The sequence below is a fragment of the Falco punctatus genome, assembly GCF_963210335.1.
Source record: "Falco punctatus genome assembly, chromosome: 11".
NCBI classification, from domain to species: domain Eukaryota; kingdom Metazoa; phylum Chordata; class Aves; order Falconiformes; family Falconidae; genus Falco; species Falco punctatus.
This window is the reverse complement of record NC_137591.1, coordinates 24333646-24350502: the sequence shown is the minus strand read 5'-3', so window position 1 is coordinate 24350502 and position 16857 is coordinate 24333646. Positions and strand designations below refer to the sequence as shown.

Here is a 16857-nt window from a genome sequence, read left to right as displayed (position 1 = left end):
CCACTTGCTCACTCCCTGTCCCCAGTGGGATGGGGAGTAGCATCAGGAAAACATTAAAACTTGTGGGTTGAGGTAAGAACAATAATTGAAATAAAATACAGTAATAATAACCATTGTAATGAAAAAGAGAGAGGAATAAAACCCAAAAGGGAAAAAAACCCAAGTGATGCACAATACAGTTGCTCACCACCCGCTGACTGATGCCCAGCCAGTCCCCCAGCAGTGATCGGCCCCTCCTGATCAACTCCCCCCAGTTTATATACTTATATCACATAATCCTGCCACAAATGCCCCGCTATATCCCATCATGCCCCACTACCGCCCCTCTATATCCCATCATGCCCCCACAAATGCCCCCCTATATCCCAAAATGCCACAGAAATTCCCCCACTATATGCCATAATCCCACCTAACACCCCCTTACATCTCATGATACCCCATAAAAATGCCCCAGTATATCCCATCATGCCCCACAAGTGCCTCACTATATCCCATAATGCCCTACTATCACCATGGTATATCCCATAACACTTGGAAAATGCCTCACTATATCCCATAGTCCCCCTTAATGCTCTGGTATATCCCATCATGCCCCACATATGCCCCAGTACATCCCATAATACTTTGGAAACACAAATGCATCACTGTATGGCATAATCCCCACTAATACCTTTTCAGTATCCTTAAGGGATGTGGCGAGGCTGTTATGAGGCAATACGGGATATAGCGGGGCATTATGGGCATCATGGGTTATAGGGGGGTGTCAGGAGTCTGCCCAGGCCCGACCACCCATCTCCTAGCAACTGGCCCTCCCTCTGGACACCTCTGGGAAGATTTTCGGGGGGTCAGGGATGTTGGGGTTAGTCAAGTTAGTGTTAGGGTTAAGGCTATGGTAGCTACGTCAGGGGCCCCACGCCCGGCTGCGGCCTGACGGGAGGCAGGTACGTGTACGTCAGGGGCCTGACGGGAGGCAGGTACGTCAGGGGCCCCACGCCCGGCTGCGGCCTGACGGGAGGCAGGTACGTGTACGTCAGGGGCCTGACGGGAGGCAAGTACGTCAGGGGCCCCACGCCCGGCGGCCTGACGGGAGGCAGGTACGTCAGGGGCCCCACGCCCGGCTGCGGCCTGACGGGAGGCAGGTACGTCAGGGGCCCCACGCCCGGCTGCGGCCTGACGGGAGGCAGGTACGTGTACGTCAGGGGCCTGACGGGAGGCAAGTACGTCAGGGGCCCCACGCCCGGCGGCCTGACGGGAGGCAGGTACGTCGGGGGCCCCATGCCCAGGCCCCCGCTGCTGGCCCCCCACCTGTTGCCGAAGGCCCTGCTCAGGGGCAGCTCCAGCAAGCGCAGCAGCAGTGCGACTGTTTCCCACAGCCAACAACAAAGCGCAGCCATACACCTGTCACCTATAGGAAACCGGTGCTGTAAGTGTGCTGATTTCTGCTTGTGGTGACCACAGTGCATGTGATGAAGCTGCCAAGCCTGTACCTTACTTCAGTATCATATTACTTCATTGTATTTTATCTGACAAAAGAGGGCAAGAAATCAAAAAAATTAGTCTTAATTCAGCTTAGAAGCTGAAGAAACACTCTGTAGTGGCAAGGTGAAGTGTGAGAAAGTGTATTTTTTTATTTTGTTTAACTGATGTTTAATTCTGCTGGCTCTGTTACCAATTTTTGTTTCTAGAATGTTACAAAGGAATTAACAAGCAAAGACAGTTACCTGGTGCTAAGCTCAATTCTCCATTTCCCAATGCCTTTGTCATTCATGTCTCTGTATCTCCCCCAGCAGTTAATCCAGACTTGCACATGTAAGAGTGAAAAGGAAACATCCATGTCAGGGGCATGGTCCTAAAAAACCTACAGTAGGTACAAGACAAATACATTCGAGAATAAGATGTACTTCAGTATTACATTATTATTACTCATACATTACAGATTTTGATTGCTGCAGTAATAAAAAGTCTATCCAAAATCAGAAAAGCAATGGCATTCATATTCTACGTAGACTGGATACGGAGACTATGAAAAAGTGCAAACCATGAGACTGGATGAAAACCCAAATGAATAGTTCATTTTCAGATGAATTAGGCTGTATCACAGATGCAACAGATGAGGAACACGACGACTTACCTTACGATGGAGATGTAGGAATAACCTGTAAACACAGTAAAAATTTCTACAATTTGAACGATTGTACTTGTAAAGATACATCTGTTATTTTAAATTTTGACTCTTCTGAAGGTAACAAAAACATAAAAGGAACAGCAAATTATGAAACTTGTCCACAGCCTGAAGAATTCTGCAGTTGCCACAGAGGTGCCACAGGAACAATGGGAATTTCAGTTGAAATGCCTGGAAGTGAAGCTTCCTTTAAGAAGGAATTACCTGTTTGTAGTTTTAGTAAACTAGATGGCAACGAATATCTAACTCACTCAAAAATGTCCAATGTCCTTTTGCGTCATTTTTCTAAGGGTGAGTTAATGAGCACATGCCAGTTAATCGAACGTGAGACAATACCAGAGACATCCTTTACTGAAAGTATTGACGACACTGTGGGCAAACCTGAGCCTTCAGAACACGTCAAAGACCCTTCGGTGCACAAACAATGGGGAACTAACTTTGAAGAGTATCACTTAGAAAAACACAAGGAAGTAAACACCCATAATAAAAATCAAAATTTTCTAAACAAAAAGATATGTGTTCCTAAGAAACCTATTTCTTACACTGTTATGTGTGGCTGCAGACAAGAAAATTCACAACTGATTGACGAAAAAGAAGATACACACATCTTGCAAAACACGAAAGAAGAGAGTGCCCTGTTTAAGAAAACAGTTTCACCTTGCGAGCTCAAATATGGCCAAGGTCAAGGTCACTACTGCCTTCCTGATGTCTCCAAAGTTGCTTCAGAAGTTAAAGTACCAAAAAGAAGTGACAACATTAACTCAGTTCCTACCATTGAAAGAGCAAAATCCTTTCCTATTTTGCAAAGTAAATCAGTAATTGTGAAAAACGTTCTAGAAAATAAGAACCATTTCAATTCTGAAGTAGAGAACAGAGAAGAAATAAGCATTCCAGAACTGTTGCAACAGCTAAAGGTAATTAAGATGCTTTAAGATAAATTCTTAATACTTGGTAGAGTGGCTTTACCAAAGAAGATACTCTGTGTCCAGTAAAATCTAAGATGGCTAGTTCATGTAGGCAGCCTATAGGTATCAGTGAGTTCATCACTTTAGTCAACAGCTGTTTTCACAAATAGAATTGTAGGACTGAATTTATATGGAACTTTCATTACCAAATATTTAATGATGCTCTGGCATATTATTTGCGATAAAGCATCCTATCAAATCATTAGGAAATTCACTATAAATTGTTATTTCTGGTATTATATGTAAATGTTGAAATTAATCAAGATTACTTAACTTGAAAGTTTTTCTTCATATATTTTTATACTGGCATTTATTGACAGGTCAGTTCCTTTTTAAAGGATTTGTTTGACCACAGCATTTCTCTTATTGTAGTAAATTTCTTTTAAGGTTTGTTAGTAATTAGATAATCACTTCTCAATTTCATACCCTGCCATGGAGTTCACTTCCAGAGCTATACAGATGCTGAAGATCATTCCTACATTTGTATCTTAGCAAATTGTTCAAGATTTAACAAGTTTTAATAGTTTTCCCTATTATTTCCTGGCTGCAAACAAGATGCTGACACAGCATGCTGACACCAAGAACCACACCGACCACCTGAGATTGAATCCCAAGGTAAATCTCTCAAAATAGACACATTTTTTTAAAACTCATTCTCCTTTATCTCTAGGACCATGATTATTCCCAAAACCTGTTTTGTCACCTTTATATTGTACTTACCATTTATATAAAATCTTTAGATTTTCAGACAGAGTTGAAGTATTTCAGTATCTATGCAATAAGACGCTATACATATATCGAACTATAACACAGAAAATTACATGGGATTGTTATATATATATAATAAACATTTCATTAATAACTTATACTATGTATTTTGAGTTATTTCTGATTTTGTGTCCAGAATTTTTCTGTAACCAAAAGTTCTCATTTTAACAGATACTTCCTCAGTCAGATTTTCCAAATGCCAGCACTGCCATTTACTCAAAAGACGCTGGGACATCCTCTGAAGTCTTTACGTTACATGCTCCTATACAATCTACACATGGTTTGTCTAAAGCAAGGAAATAAAATTACACCAACTATGCAAATTACTTTTACACAATTTGATAGAACTTTTGAGTAGACGTTTTGGACAGAAATTCCAGTTGATTTATCTTATCTTGTATTACGTAGGATCAGAGTCTGGAACAGCAGCATTGGCATTACCAGCAGCTGGTACAATAGAAGCATGCTGTCGAAATCCTTACTTACTGCCAGAACTAACACTAGGAGAAAAGATGTCTCAAGTACTAAAGGATCAGACAGATCAACTGCTAAAAAAAGTAAAGAACTCTGTTTCTATACTTTGCACTGATGCTCCAATTCTATATTCATTTGGCATATTTGTTTTTAAAATTCCAAATAATAGTATTTTTGTCTTGAAGGTGGAAGACTTTTCTAACCATATGACCCAAGAGACATTCCTTTTACAAGACCGCTATCTGGTAAATTAATTTATGTTATTTTCAGCTATCTGAAACGTACTTTAAATGGCTGTAGACTCGCAATTTGCTGGCAAGGTACTCTATGTTTTCCTCCAACAGACATTTAAAAATGCTCTTTTTCTCAGTTTTTTTTTCCACAGTTTAAGAGGCAAAAATGAAGGTGGTCAGTAGATGGCTGGATTCTTAAATCTGTTTTAAGGATTAAATTAAAAACTATTAGTGAAAAGCCTAAAGTTGCCATATAAGTTATGAATTTTGACATGTAGGCTATCAGTTTGGAAGTCATGGTTTAGTATTTCACTTGTACATAGTAGAGCAGCACAGAGCACTGGGTGGTTATATAAGATGCAATCCTGTCCCAATGCAGAGTAGTACCAAAATTGTTACCACCATCACTGCAAACAGCATCTCGCTTACACAGCATAAGTAGCTATCACTGTGGCTTGCCAAATCATAATGACATTTGCTATTGAATTATTTCTTATTGGTGAAGGAATTAAATCAATTGAAAAAACACCTTGATGCCTTGGAAAGGAATTACTTAACAGCTAGAGAAGAGCATCGTAACTTACAGCTGCAGAACTACAAGGATAAGTCTGTCAACGTTGGAGAGTTTGATCCTGAAAGGTTAAAAGATAAGTGCTTAGTAGTTCATCAGTGTATTTTTCATATTTTAAGTGTTTGAAAAACACTTTTAAAAAACCATATTATTTTACTTATCCATTAGAATTCTTCTGAAGTGAACACAGTATCTTCATGTTATATGTGGTAAATTAGAAGTGGTTTGGCCAAAATTCATCTTGGGCATTATATGTCTTACCTGAATTAATCAATTGGGTATCTCAATTGTAAGTACTTAAAAGAATCTCAGTGAACTCCATTAATTCATTTTTTTCCTATGGAAGTGTACTGCAATGCCCAATATTGTTATCATAATAAGAAATAAAGCATCGGTTTATACAGGTTTCACTAACTGTGTATTGCAATTTGGTTTAGAGAAGTGGAAGGGGAAATATTCAGACTTGGCATGGTGCTCGAAGACATCCAGGAACAAAGTGATGACAGCCAATTCAACTTGTCATCTTTGCTTACTTCCTGCGAATCTGCCAATTCATCGTACTCTCCTTGTGAGGTAACTCAGTGAGTTTTATTATTGAAAGACTACAGTTACTCTGTTTTACTGATGTAAATCCAAAGAACCTCAGTGTGGTTGAACTGTTGTATGTCCTCTAATAAGAGCACGATGCTTTTAGATAGCGTGTTACTTCAAAGAAAATATTTTTTCATTAAATATGCACTTCATAATATTTCATTAATTGTAGTAGAAACCTAAGTATAAAAACACAGGTACACTGAATATTCTTAATCCCAGCTTCGAAAGCATTTCGTTCAGAGTAAGAAAATACAAGCAGCTACCTGAATTTTTGGCATTAATCACTATCATTTAGTTGGAAGTAGTACTATCTTGTTTGTCCAAGATTCTTGAACTGCAGAGTTACTGTATGACCAAATGTTATTGTGCTATAGAAAACAGAGTTTACTGCTAAGTATGGTAATATTTTGTTCTGCATCATAAACACACAAAAATAATCTCATGGCCTTCTACAAACCTACAGGTAACTATCACCAAATGCTTTTACAGTCAATGTTTTAGAAGATTTATTTTTTTTTTTTTTTCTGTATCCTAAGTTAGAGACACTCAGAAAACCCCGGCTGGTAGAAGTCAGGTACTTCCAATGCAGTGACCACATACCACATATATCTATGCTATGGTTACTTTGTACAGAGCTCGGTAGTTTCAAGCATTGCTGACCCTCCAGAAAGAAGAGGTACTGAAACTGCATTTCTTCACAACAAGGAGGGAGGAGAAAGTCAGACAACTGATGTAATCCCAGAGACAAATCAATTTTCTTTAGAAGGCAACAAGTGCAATCTTTGTCTTCACATGTAAGTGAAAACCTTGGAACAGTTGAAGTTTTTATAAAAATCTTGCCTAAAATCTGCTGAATATAAGAAATTGGGATGTCTGAAAGCAACAGGAATATTTCCCAAGTAAGGCTTTTACAGAATTCTGTAACTACATACCCCAGAACTCCTTCCAGTCTTGCATTTCTGCCTTTCTGAGTCATATGGACCTTCAATTTCCCGAAGCAAAACACTATCATCACTTTCACTAGACGTGAAATCATACCTCTGAATAAAATTCATTGCAACCAGACAAATTCAGGATGCGAATGACTAATTAAAGTACAGTGCCAATAAGACATTATTTACCAATATTTGAGTGGCATTTTTAATTTTAAAAGGGAGGTATGCAGATACTTACATAATTAACCACCAAAACTTTATGAAGCAATTCTAAATACTCCCCAGGAGGGCGGAGATGGTATTTCATAGATGTTAATCATCTTAATGAGATTAGAAAAATAAACCAAATTGTTTCCCCTTAAATTCAGGTTACAAAAGAGAGCGGAATCAACCTCCACAAGAGAAACAGAGCCTCTGGGAAAAGGAGGTCTGCTAGCAAACAAGCATTCTTCCAACATAATGGTATGAGATCTGTTTCCATAGTCACTTTTTTTTTTAACTTAGATTATTTTATTCACCTTTGAGATCATACAGCATTTTTCTCTTAAGTTTTTGCACAGCTTAATGGCTTAGCTTTTGAGCTACTACAGCATGTCATAGCATTGCTGAATTTGTTTCCAAAGGAGAAGTTTAAGGACTGTCAAGCATTTTTAAAATCTGTAATAAAGCTTACTTCTTCTGCAAAGACTTAACTGTGTTTACTAACCTGCCTTTATTATTTGCTCAGAGAACAAAACCCAGAATTGCATGCCTACAAAGATACTTAATTATAAGGCACTGAGAGGAATCAGTCAGCATATGCTAATCCTCCCCAAAGCAACATGAAAACATGCCTTGAATTCCAACTTCACACAAAAAGGTGCTCATATTTTGTCCACTCCGCTCTACAGGTAGAATTGGGAAAAAATAAATCAAGTTGTAGCACTGATGGCAACTAAAAGCAGTGTAGAAGTGATATGCAAATGATGCCACTGTTTACACTATCCTGTTTGGTATCTAATACGGTTAGAGATACACAGTAATATAAACAATTGTAAATTTGTTTTGCCTTCTGGGTGCAACAGAGATTCCTTTCACCTGAGGAAAAACACACTGCTGAAGGTCTTGCATCCCATAGTCGGGGTACATCAACTCAAAAATTTAATGCTGATGAAGAAAGTATGAAAAGGTAAGTGTATTACATATTTTGACTAGTTATAGACATGGTTTTCTACAGTTAAGTGAACAGCTACATGCATGTACACTGATGCGTAGCTATACTGGACTCTGCACGAAACACCGAATATTGTCTTAATATATATGAGAGGATGACATTTTCAAGTTTATCACCAGTTAATCACATAAGGTATGTGACCTACCAGATGACAAATAGAAAAACTCCCATCAATTTTATTTGTAATACGAATATAATCCTTTTTTAAAGTAGCCCATCTTAGTGGACCAGTGTAAGGTTTACAGTGCTTAAATGGCAGAGATATTTCAAAAGTGTATTAAGAAAAGAAGCTTTGTCTTTGTTCTCTATTCAGCAATGCATGTCAGCATCCCAAATTGGGATGACTGCAAACTGTTCAGCAATGAACAACATTTATCATTGTCATGAACTACTCTGGTAGGCCTGGAAGCCCACCATATCGATAAATCTGCTTATATTTCAAGTGTAAGGATCACTCTGTAAATTTTCATTTCCAGAAATGTCAGTGTGATATAATAATTCTACATGGGTTATTTTGGAGTCTGAAATTTTGGCAAATTAAATCTCCAACCAAAGCTAGATCTCATAATACATGTGGTGTAGAACACAATAATAGTCATTTAAATATGCCCTGAAATTATTTTACAGAGTAGAAGTTAACATTTGTCTAGTAAAACTCACCTAGCTTCCTTTTTTTTTTTTTTTTTCTGTCATACAAAAAGTTAGCTTAAGCTTCTAATCATTATTTTCATGAACGGGTGGAAAATTTTCCAAATAAATTTGATGATACTGTATACTCTTAAGTTGAAAATCTTGTCAAATAACACAAACAATGAATTTTGTTCTTGTTCTCTCAGAAGGTACATCTCAAGTATTCCTTTAATTATCCAAAGGCAGTAAAATTAAAGCCTTAATAGCTCTAAGTTACTAAGAAATCATTGATAATTGATTGCTATTGATAATATTTTGATGCAACAAGTGAACACATATATAAATACATAGGATTTTCATACTACTTTGCTACTGAGATGTCTATACAAAGACCTTTACTTTTTAAGATTTTTAAAAGCTCTGGTAAGTCAGGGTCCTTCTGTCAGAATGTGTCCTTTAACTAAAGGGGTCTTTATTTTGCAAGTAGTTAGTTTTTAATTTAAGCTTTTACTTACCACCTTTTCAGGTATTTGATAAGGAGAAGGCTTACTCATAGAAAGACTTCTACATGTAACTAGGAAGTGGTCAAGCATTACTATAATATGCTCGTAAGGCTTGTCATAAAGGTTCTAAGATAGAATTAAAGTATCATTCTGTTTTCATTTTCAAAGAAATACAAACATCCAGGAAAGCAAAACTGGAACATGTTCACTCTTCATTCAGAGAAAACCAACTGATTTATCAGATACCAACCTGAGTAAGTAGTGGCATACAAAGGTCTTAACTGTACTCATACCTACTATGGAATCCTGTTAAGTAGTACATTCCTGTCACTTAGCAACATGAAAATTGTTTTTTAGTTTTAACAGATGTTACTGCTTAGCACAGCACACAGAATAAAAAGAAGACTGAAGAGGACACCAAGTCAAATTCACCATGGAAGTCTCAGTGACAGACCAAGAGGCAACAGACAAGCTGCAATAGAATTTCCAGTTAGATATGAACAAAAGTTTTAACTCAGGGTCTAGTCAAACATTGAGACTGTTTGCTCTACAGAGGCTGTGGCATCTCTGTCCTCAGAGATACTCAAAATTCAGCTGGACAAGGTCTTCAGCAACTTCATCTAAGTCGGTCCTGCTTTGAGAGGGGATTGGGCCAGACAATCTCCAAAAGTCCCATCATACCTGAATTACTCTTCTAATTCTAGTTCACCTTTTTAGTTCAGTTTCCAAACACTACTACTAACATTTTCAGCAACATAACATCGGTGTGTACACAGTGCTTTGATTTTGCTTTTTCTCCTTATCATGTGCATATATTTCATGTCCTAGCAGGATATTCTAAGCTTGGTGACTGCAACGTTTCATACCAGTACTTCCACTTTAGATTTTGTATTGAACTTTCTTATTTTGCATGAAAACAAAGGAAAAAAAAGTTTTCCTAAATCTTTGATCCATTCAGGGTTAACACAGACTGGAAATATTCTCCTTTCTCAGTCCAGCTCCTAATATAATTTCACCAAATCCAAACTAGAGCCCATACAAGCTACTGTGAGCTAGTTAAGTCAGCTGTCAAGTCATCCAAGACTCCAGCTCTTGGAGGTTCACTAAGAATCCATCAGCATTTGTTTCTCTTGGGGCATCCCCCTTTTACCTTTCCACCGCAGAATACTCTGAAGCTGTTAGTACCCCACAACTGAAGAGGAATAGCATGAGCTATCCTAGATTCAGTTTTAAGTCTGAGTATCTAGGTTATTCTTACCTTTGGTCCACCTGCTGTCCTTCACTTCTCTGTGATATCCTTTCATTTTAATATAATACACAGGGGCCGTTATTGTTAATACCGGTTTGTGCAATAGCTAACAGTGCCGTGCTAGATCCTCCCCAATTCTCTCGTTGCATTCCTCTTAGGCTGCATTGTTTTCACAACACTAAGGACAGGGAGATTGAAAGTTTAAGAACAGTTCTGGGACTGGAAACAACCACCATCAAAAAATACCAACCAAACTACATTTGAGGCTTACAGTCAGGGCTGAAAACCAGTCTCTAAAGTTCAATCCCCTCCTGTAAAGCAGACGAAAAAGTACTTCAAACTGCAGTACTGTTAATGGCAGCAAAGGGCTCAGAAACTATGATGCTAAAGCCCAAATAATTACCTAGGTACACAGGCCAAAATTTGTAATATGACAGACCTTTTTAATGTATCTTTGGTATTTTAGGCAGCGATTCAGAAGACATCTCAGCCTACGATTCTTATAATGATTCACAGAGCAAGGAACTTGTGAACTGTGAGACTAAAAGTTACAAAACATTCAATACAAGACTACATGGAGACAGAAGAGGTATAATAATAGCAAAAGCGTTAAAATCTACAGAAAAATATTACTTACAGTGTTTATTTTTCTAAACAACATGTCTTTGTTTTCAGGACTTATGGCATCTGCACCTAGAGGAAGCAGAGATCAATTTAAACTCAGGAATTACGAAGAGGCTGTTCAGTCTTGTGCCTTATGCAGAAATAAAAGTTTTGGTTCATCCTGTAAGTATGACAATCACAGGCTAGATTGTGAGGGGCAGAAAGCCACACTGCACGTAACAGGCCAAATTTAATTCAGTATAAGCAACCAGTAGCACTGTAGCTAAACAGTGGATGTATATAGATCTTGTAGACCAAAATCAGCAAATCCAACTTTTACATACCTGGCCAAGTTTAATCCCCATGCCAGACAGCTTTAGACTTCTCTGGTTCCTTATAAGAAAAGTCCCTTCCATATTTTATGAGAGTAGTATCTCATTTTGCAGTACCACATGGAAGAATATTAAAATCGGGCGTTGCTGTGCCAACTTTTTCAGTGCTAGCTGTTACTTAATGTAGTATAAACAAGTACTAAAGAAAATTTCAGCTCTACACTCAAATCGTGTGACATGCAGAGAGTCAAGGAAAACCTAATGTTTTTTGGTTGGTTGGTTTTTTTTAAATGCTGAACATCAGCTTTGGAAGTCACTTATCTCAGACTCCTCTCTATATACTGTTGGAAGAAATCGCATGCAGAAAAATAGAAGTTTTCAACAGTGGGAAGAAAAAGTATAAATTAGCTACTTCTGTATATGAATATTATAACACTATAAATCAAAGTAGCATTCATGTAATTATTAGGATTATGAGAGTCTGATTATTCTACACTTTCCCCCTGCAATCTTTCACTGTATGAAATGGAATGTAATTCTGCATACTGCTTCCCACAGAACCAAATTCAACAGCAAAGCTCAAAAAGGTTAATCTGTCCTTGGTTACAAAAAAATCTTAAACATATTCAATTTTATTCAGCAGTGATAGATACTTGGTTTTTTATTTATGCTAAATAGAGAAAAAATGTTAAATACACAGAAAATTACTTTTTTTTTTTGGCTTTTGTTTTACACATGGCCTTAACAACTCCAGCTTATTCACAAAAAAGAATCTCCACTCAAAAAGCTCAGAAAAATAAGCAGCCATGCGAACCTGTAAACAGACCTTCTGAAAGGTAAGCTGTAGCAATAACTCAATGTAGTACAATAGAAAATGCCACTGTTGAAGATTCAGCATGGAAAAAAACCCACAAGTATCATAAGCAGAAGGATTGTTTTCTTTTGCAGTGCATGCTGTACATTAAAATTTTATTCATTAGTAAAATTAAAATATTTACCCTAAGAGCAAGTGTGAATAATTCTTAGAGTAGCTCTTCCATCTTTCTAATTTCATGAAGAGTAACTATCTGACTTCTTTAGCCAACACATTTAGTAGTAAAAAATAAAAAACTTCACTTTATTAAGGGCTGTTCCCATTCACAGATTTGAAAGCAGGTCTGTAATATTTAAGATGCAATTCTGTTTGCTACCAACCATTTCTTCATAAATAACAGTCCTACTTTTAACTGTTAACATTAATTTACACTGGAAGTCTAGAAAGTAAATGGATTCTTAACTGTAGCACAGACTAGACAAACTCAGACAAATTTTGTTACCATGTTTTTTGGACGGCATTACTCAATAGCACTATTGCCTTGAAGTACAGCAGCTTCACTTGAGAATCAACAGCCTAGGCCACTCTGTGAGAGAAAGCTACAGCACCAAGAACGTGATGCTATTATGAGAGTTCCTGACTGCATCCTGGAACATCATCTTACTACAACACAGATGTAACACTGATTATGATGGACTGTGTTTTACAATTAAATTAAAAATTCTACTCACTGTAAAACTAACTTGCCGCTGAGTATGCTATCAAAGTGTATATAATTTATAGTTTAGAAAATTTTTTGCTTACTAAAATTGTATTTTATTGTATACATTTTATCTTTAGGCAAAACTTTGAAGCTGCCAAAACCTACTATTCAAGCACATACGATAAAGTTACCCATTCACACCAATACTTACCCAGCAAGAAGTCTGCCCAAAGGAAACCCGCAGTCAACATCAGAAACACCAGTGACTCCAATACAAATGTAAGACTTCCGAGTGAAAATTAAACCCCACACAATTTATCTGGGAAAAGTACATCCCTATGTCACAGTATTGTTGAACATGGGACTAAGAATGGGACATTCTTAGCAAGTCGATTATTATAATTAAGCATGTCTAACCCATCTGAGGATAAGAGAAGGAAGTTGAAAAACCAAGTACATGAGTTTATATTTTAGTATATTGCTTCATGCAAGTATGTCAGAGACTTTTTATACAGCTTAGTCCCTGTATAAAAGCTGAACAGGACAGAAAAGGACTGGATCTTAATTATGTTTCATATACTGAAATGAAAAATGTCACCCTAGCAACATAAACCACTATCAAATCCATAAGAAAACCTTCTCAGTACTACAAACATAACCGCACTGGGGCTGCTACTTTGGAAAGGTGTAAATACCTCTCAGTTCAAAGGATTGCACAATCAAAGAGAAAAATAAGAGCTATCTCCAACATGAATCCTGGAGCAGTTTATCATGACAGATTTTTTTATTTCTCAACATTTACTCAGAGTGAAAATGCTGCATAGTACCTTAATTTAAAACATCACTTTCTATTCTACGTAAAGATTTGTCTTCAGTGTTAACAAGACTAAACTTTATTATTCCCAACAGATTTTAACTTCTACTCTGGATCATGCCATACAGACAGCAAACAGTTTGAAGAAAGCTACAGAACGAATGGTACGAGTAGTTTCAGAAGATCTAGCTAAAGTTAAAAGAAAACAGCTTTAATTACTCAGTTTCCAATGTTATCATTTTGCTGGTTGATACTGAAGTGTCAGCATACCTGCAGATACAAGATGATAAATACAAAGATCAGAAAGTCAGCTAGCTGACTTTGTCAGCTGTTCCCTAACTATCAGTACTAAACCAAACCAAAGCATATTGGTATTCCACATGTTTATATTCATTTTCAAAACTAGGAACAAATTACTAATTCCACTGAAAGTCTTTAGTACATTAGCTAGCCCTGCTACTGTGTACGGCTATTCTCTAAGCATTCACTTAAGACTTAATAAAAGTTAGCTTAAACAAGCTAAGTTAACTTTTTGACTTTTGATTTCTTCCCGCCCCCAAACAGGGGATCTGAGTCATTGCTACATATATTTTTTCCCCTGCAGTAAGCACACGAAAGGGAAACAGCCACTGCACCCGAGACATCTATAAGCATCATGCTAGCATGCCAAGTCATAATTAACATTCATTATTGTAGAGTGCCCTACATTGACAGTTGTTTGTTCTTAAAATATTTCCTCACATATCTCAGTAACTGAGTCATACCATTTGTTGCCTATGTATTCCTTACAAATTATCCATTTATTCAATGAGGTGTCCTTACCTTGTACGATACCTGGCTTTGAGATTGTAACTGATGGTAAGTAGGCTGGAAAAGTTTAAAATACTGTAAAAATACAGTAGGCCAAGGAAAGTCATCTATTGTTTTCCTTTTGAAATCCATTTAACTGCAGTGATTAAAAGCAAGCAGTTAACAGCCTTGTATTATCAAGGATGATACTTACCGAAGAAATTCCACAGTATACAGTGCCTAATAGAAATCAAGTTAAAAGTGACAGTGCGTTGCTTAAAAAGGACACTCATTTTCAGGGAAACCTGAATGGTTTTATCAGCTGATGGACACAGAGATAATTTGGACTCTGCTCACACAAGCAGTGACAGCTAAACTTGCTGCTGTGTACCACTGATTTACTAGCCCAAGTCAATGGCTTTTTTTCACGGCCTCTTCCATGCTCCACAGCCAACACCACTATTAAACCTTCTTTTCTCCCTTAGGCTCTTACTGTATATCCTTATATATCAGTTTGCCTCTGCTTATTACCTATGTTTTAGCTTTATTTAGCATAAGACAACAGCACAGATAGTAAAAGGCTCATTCCCCTGTGCTAGATTAATGTTTTCAATGTCCCTGTTACTACTTTGCAAACGAACTTAATAGTTGAAGTAATTGCTGAAGGCTTCCTAGTTTCAATTAAAAAAAAAATTAATCTTTTTCATAGAAATCTTTCCACACCACAAGAACAGCTAGACCTTTGGTTTATCCTGAGTCACTGTCTGAACCTGCAGCCCTGGGTCTGAGAGCAAATACCTAAGAAAGAACATATTTATCAACACAAGCACACAGTGACGTTTCCTCAGAACATTCTCTGACAAACTGAAAGCTCAGAGTCCTTCCCTATCAGCAGCACTATATTTGTATTTATTAGCTCTATAAAGGTTTCTCTCTGATGTCAAGGTTTAAACTTTCATACTACAGTTTAGAGTGTGTCATTACTTCACAACATTTCATGTACTAGATGTCCTTTTGTTCCAAAATTGACAACTTCAAGTTTCACATGTTACTTCACACATTGAATAGGGAGGTAACGTGTCTTCCAGTCTGTACATTAACATAATCTCCGAGGCGTCCATCACATACTCCCCCATCCCCTTTTTTCCCTTTGATCAAGTATCCTATTCTAGCCATTCTTGGCATGGAAATTGTTCCATACCTTTGATTTTCCTCTTACTCATCTCTGACTCTTATCCAGATTTTTAGATTGAACTTAAGAAATAAATTACACTTGGAAATACATATCTTTATTATCTAAGGTAATCAGACCAACATCTGTGCTTATGTGAATCTAGGCCCACATGTACAAGCTAGGCAGCTTTTAATACGAAAACAGGAACTTTCAAAATCATAATGTTATCTTGTACATGTACTCTAAAATACTAGGTTTGGGGCTGACACATTTATCTTGATACAACTCTTTCCCATTCCTGATAAAACAATTCTTGATGTAGAAGGAAGTGGCTGAGAAAAATCCTTAGGTAAAAAAATACACATCTTCACAAGAACTCACACAAACACACACACTTCTGTAAGAAAACAGGAGCTTTTTTGGGCTACATACTGCTGTCAGCTTTCTTATTTTAAAGCTTTTCTATTAATCTATCTTTACAGTAATGTTTGGGTTTGCCTTCTAGAAAAAGTGGGGGATGGATTCCAAAACTCAAAAGTCTTAGTCTTGTATTTATCAGCTATCAAATTCTTAGCTGGTAATAGCACTCAACCCTAAAGCAGACACTTGGAAAAAGTCTAACTGCTGAATATGCAAAAGTAATCCAACATCAAGTATTTCTGCAACTCTGTGCAACAAATAAACATCAGTACAATGGATTTTATATAATACCAAAATCAATTATTTCAGTCCTTAAATGTGACGTTTTGGTACCAGTTGTTTTGTTCCATATTTATTGCTTTTAAGCTTTGGGAATAGGAAAAAAATTGCAACTACATACAGCTTTTACACTGAACTTAGTTCTGCTTGCCAGAGTGTAAGGACTATATACCATTTAAGCATAATTGTTCAATACTGATTTCAAAGTGTTCATCTTTAGTAAGAAAATGTTGGACACAGCATTTTTAAATACGTACTTTTACTCTAGATTTTTACTGCAGTATTTACTTAGAAGCTAGAATTCTGAAAGACATTATAGATATTTCTGCTATTTTTTCTTTTTTTTTTAGTTTTGATAAACATGAAGTTTGATGAACAAGTTAATTTATAAAGGTGTTGCTCCTGCATTTGTGTTGAAAATAAAGTCAGCATTCATTAGATGCCTAACTTGTGTAGGTGCATTGGAAAGCTACAGCCACTTATCCTCATCATGCCCCACGTCCTGCAACATCTTAGAATTACATAATGTTCTCCCATTTCGTTCCTCTCTGATGCGGGGGAGGGGGGGAGGGGGCAGAATTTTACCTTTTTCCACTTTCTAATTCAACTTTG

General features: G+C 37.1%; 1 protein-coding gene across 1 annotated transcript; it reads left to right on the top strand.

Annotated features, from left to right (window-relative positions):
• Positions 1-1851: 1851 nt before the first annotated feature.
• AKNAD1 (AKNA domain containing 1) lies at positions 1852-16769 on the top strand. The gene is made up of 15 exons (XM_080407183.1): positions 1852-3096; positions 3703-3762; positions 4087-4195; positions 4324-4634; positions 5128-5261; positions 5631-5766; positions 6421-6581; positions 7091-7184; positions 7787-7890; positions 9237-9322; positions 10784-10906; positions 10993-11103; positions 12007-12088; positions 12907-13048; positions 13679-16769. Exons 1-15 carry the CDS (start codon positions 2050-2052, stop codon positions 13796-13798), a joined length of 2820 nt encoding a protein of 939 aa, XP_080263309.1. The 5' UTR covers positions 1852-2049; the 3' UTR covers positions 13799-16769.
• Positions 16770-16857: the final 88 nt, after the last annotated feature.

Coding starts and splice junctions, on each gene's coding strand:
- AKNAD1 (XM_080407183.1), top strand. CDS start 2,050: ATGAAAACCCAAATGAATAGTTCATTTTCAGATGAATTAGGCTGTATC. Junction 5,262..5,630: donor GGAGAGTTTGATCCTGAAAG/GTTAAAAGATAA, acceptor AATTTGGTTTAG/AGAAGTGGAAGGGGAAATAT. Junction 9,323..10,783: donor TTTATCAGATACCAACCTGA/GTAAGTAGTGGC, acceptor TTGGTATTTTAG/GCAGCGATTCAGAAGACATC.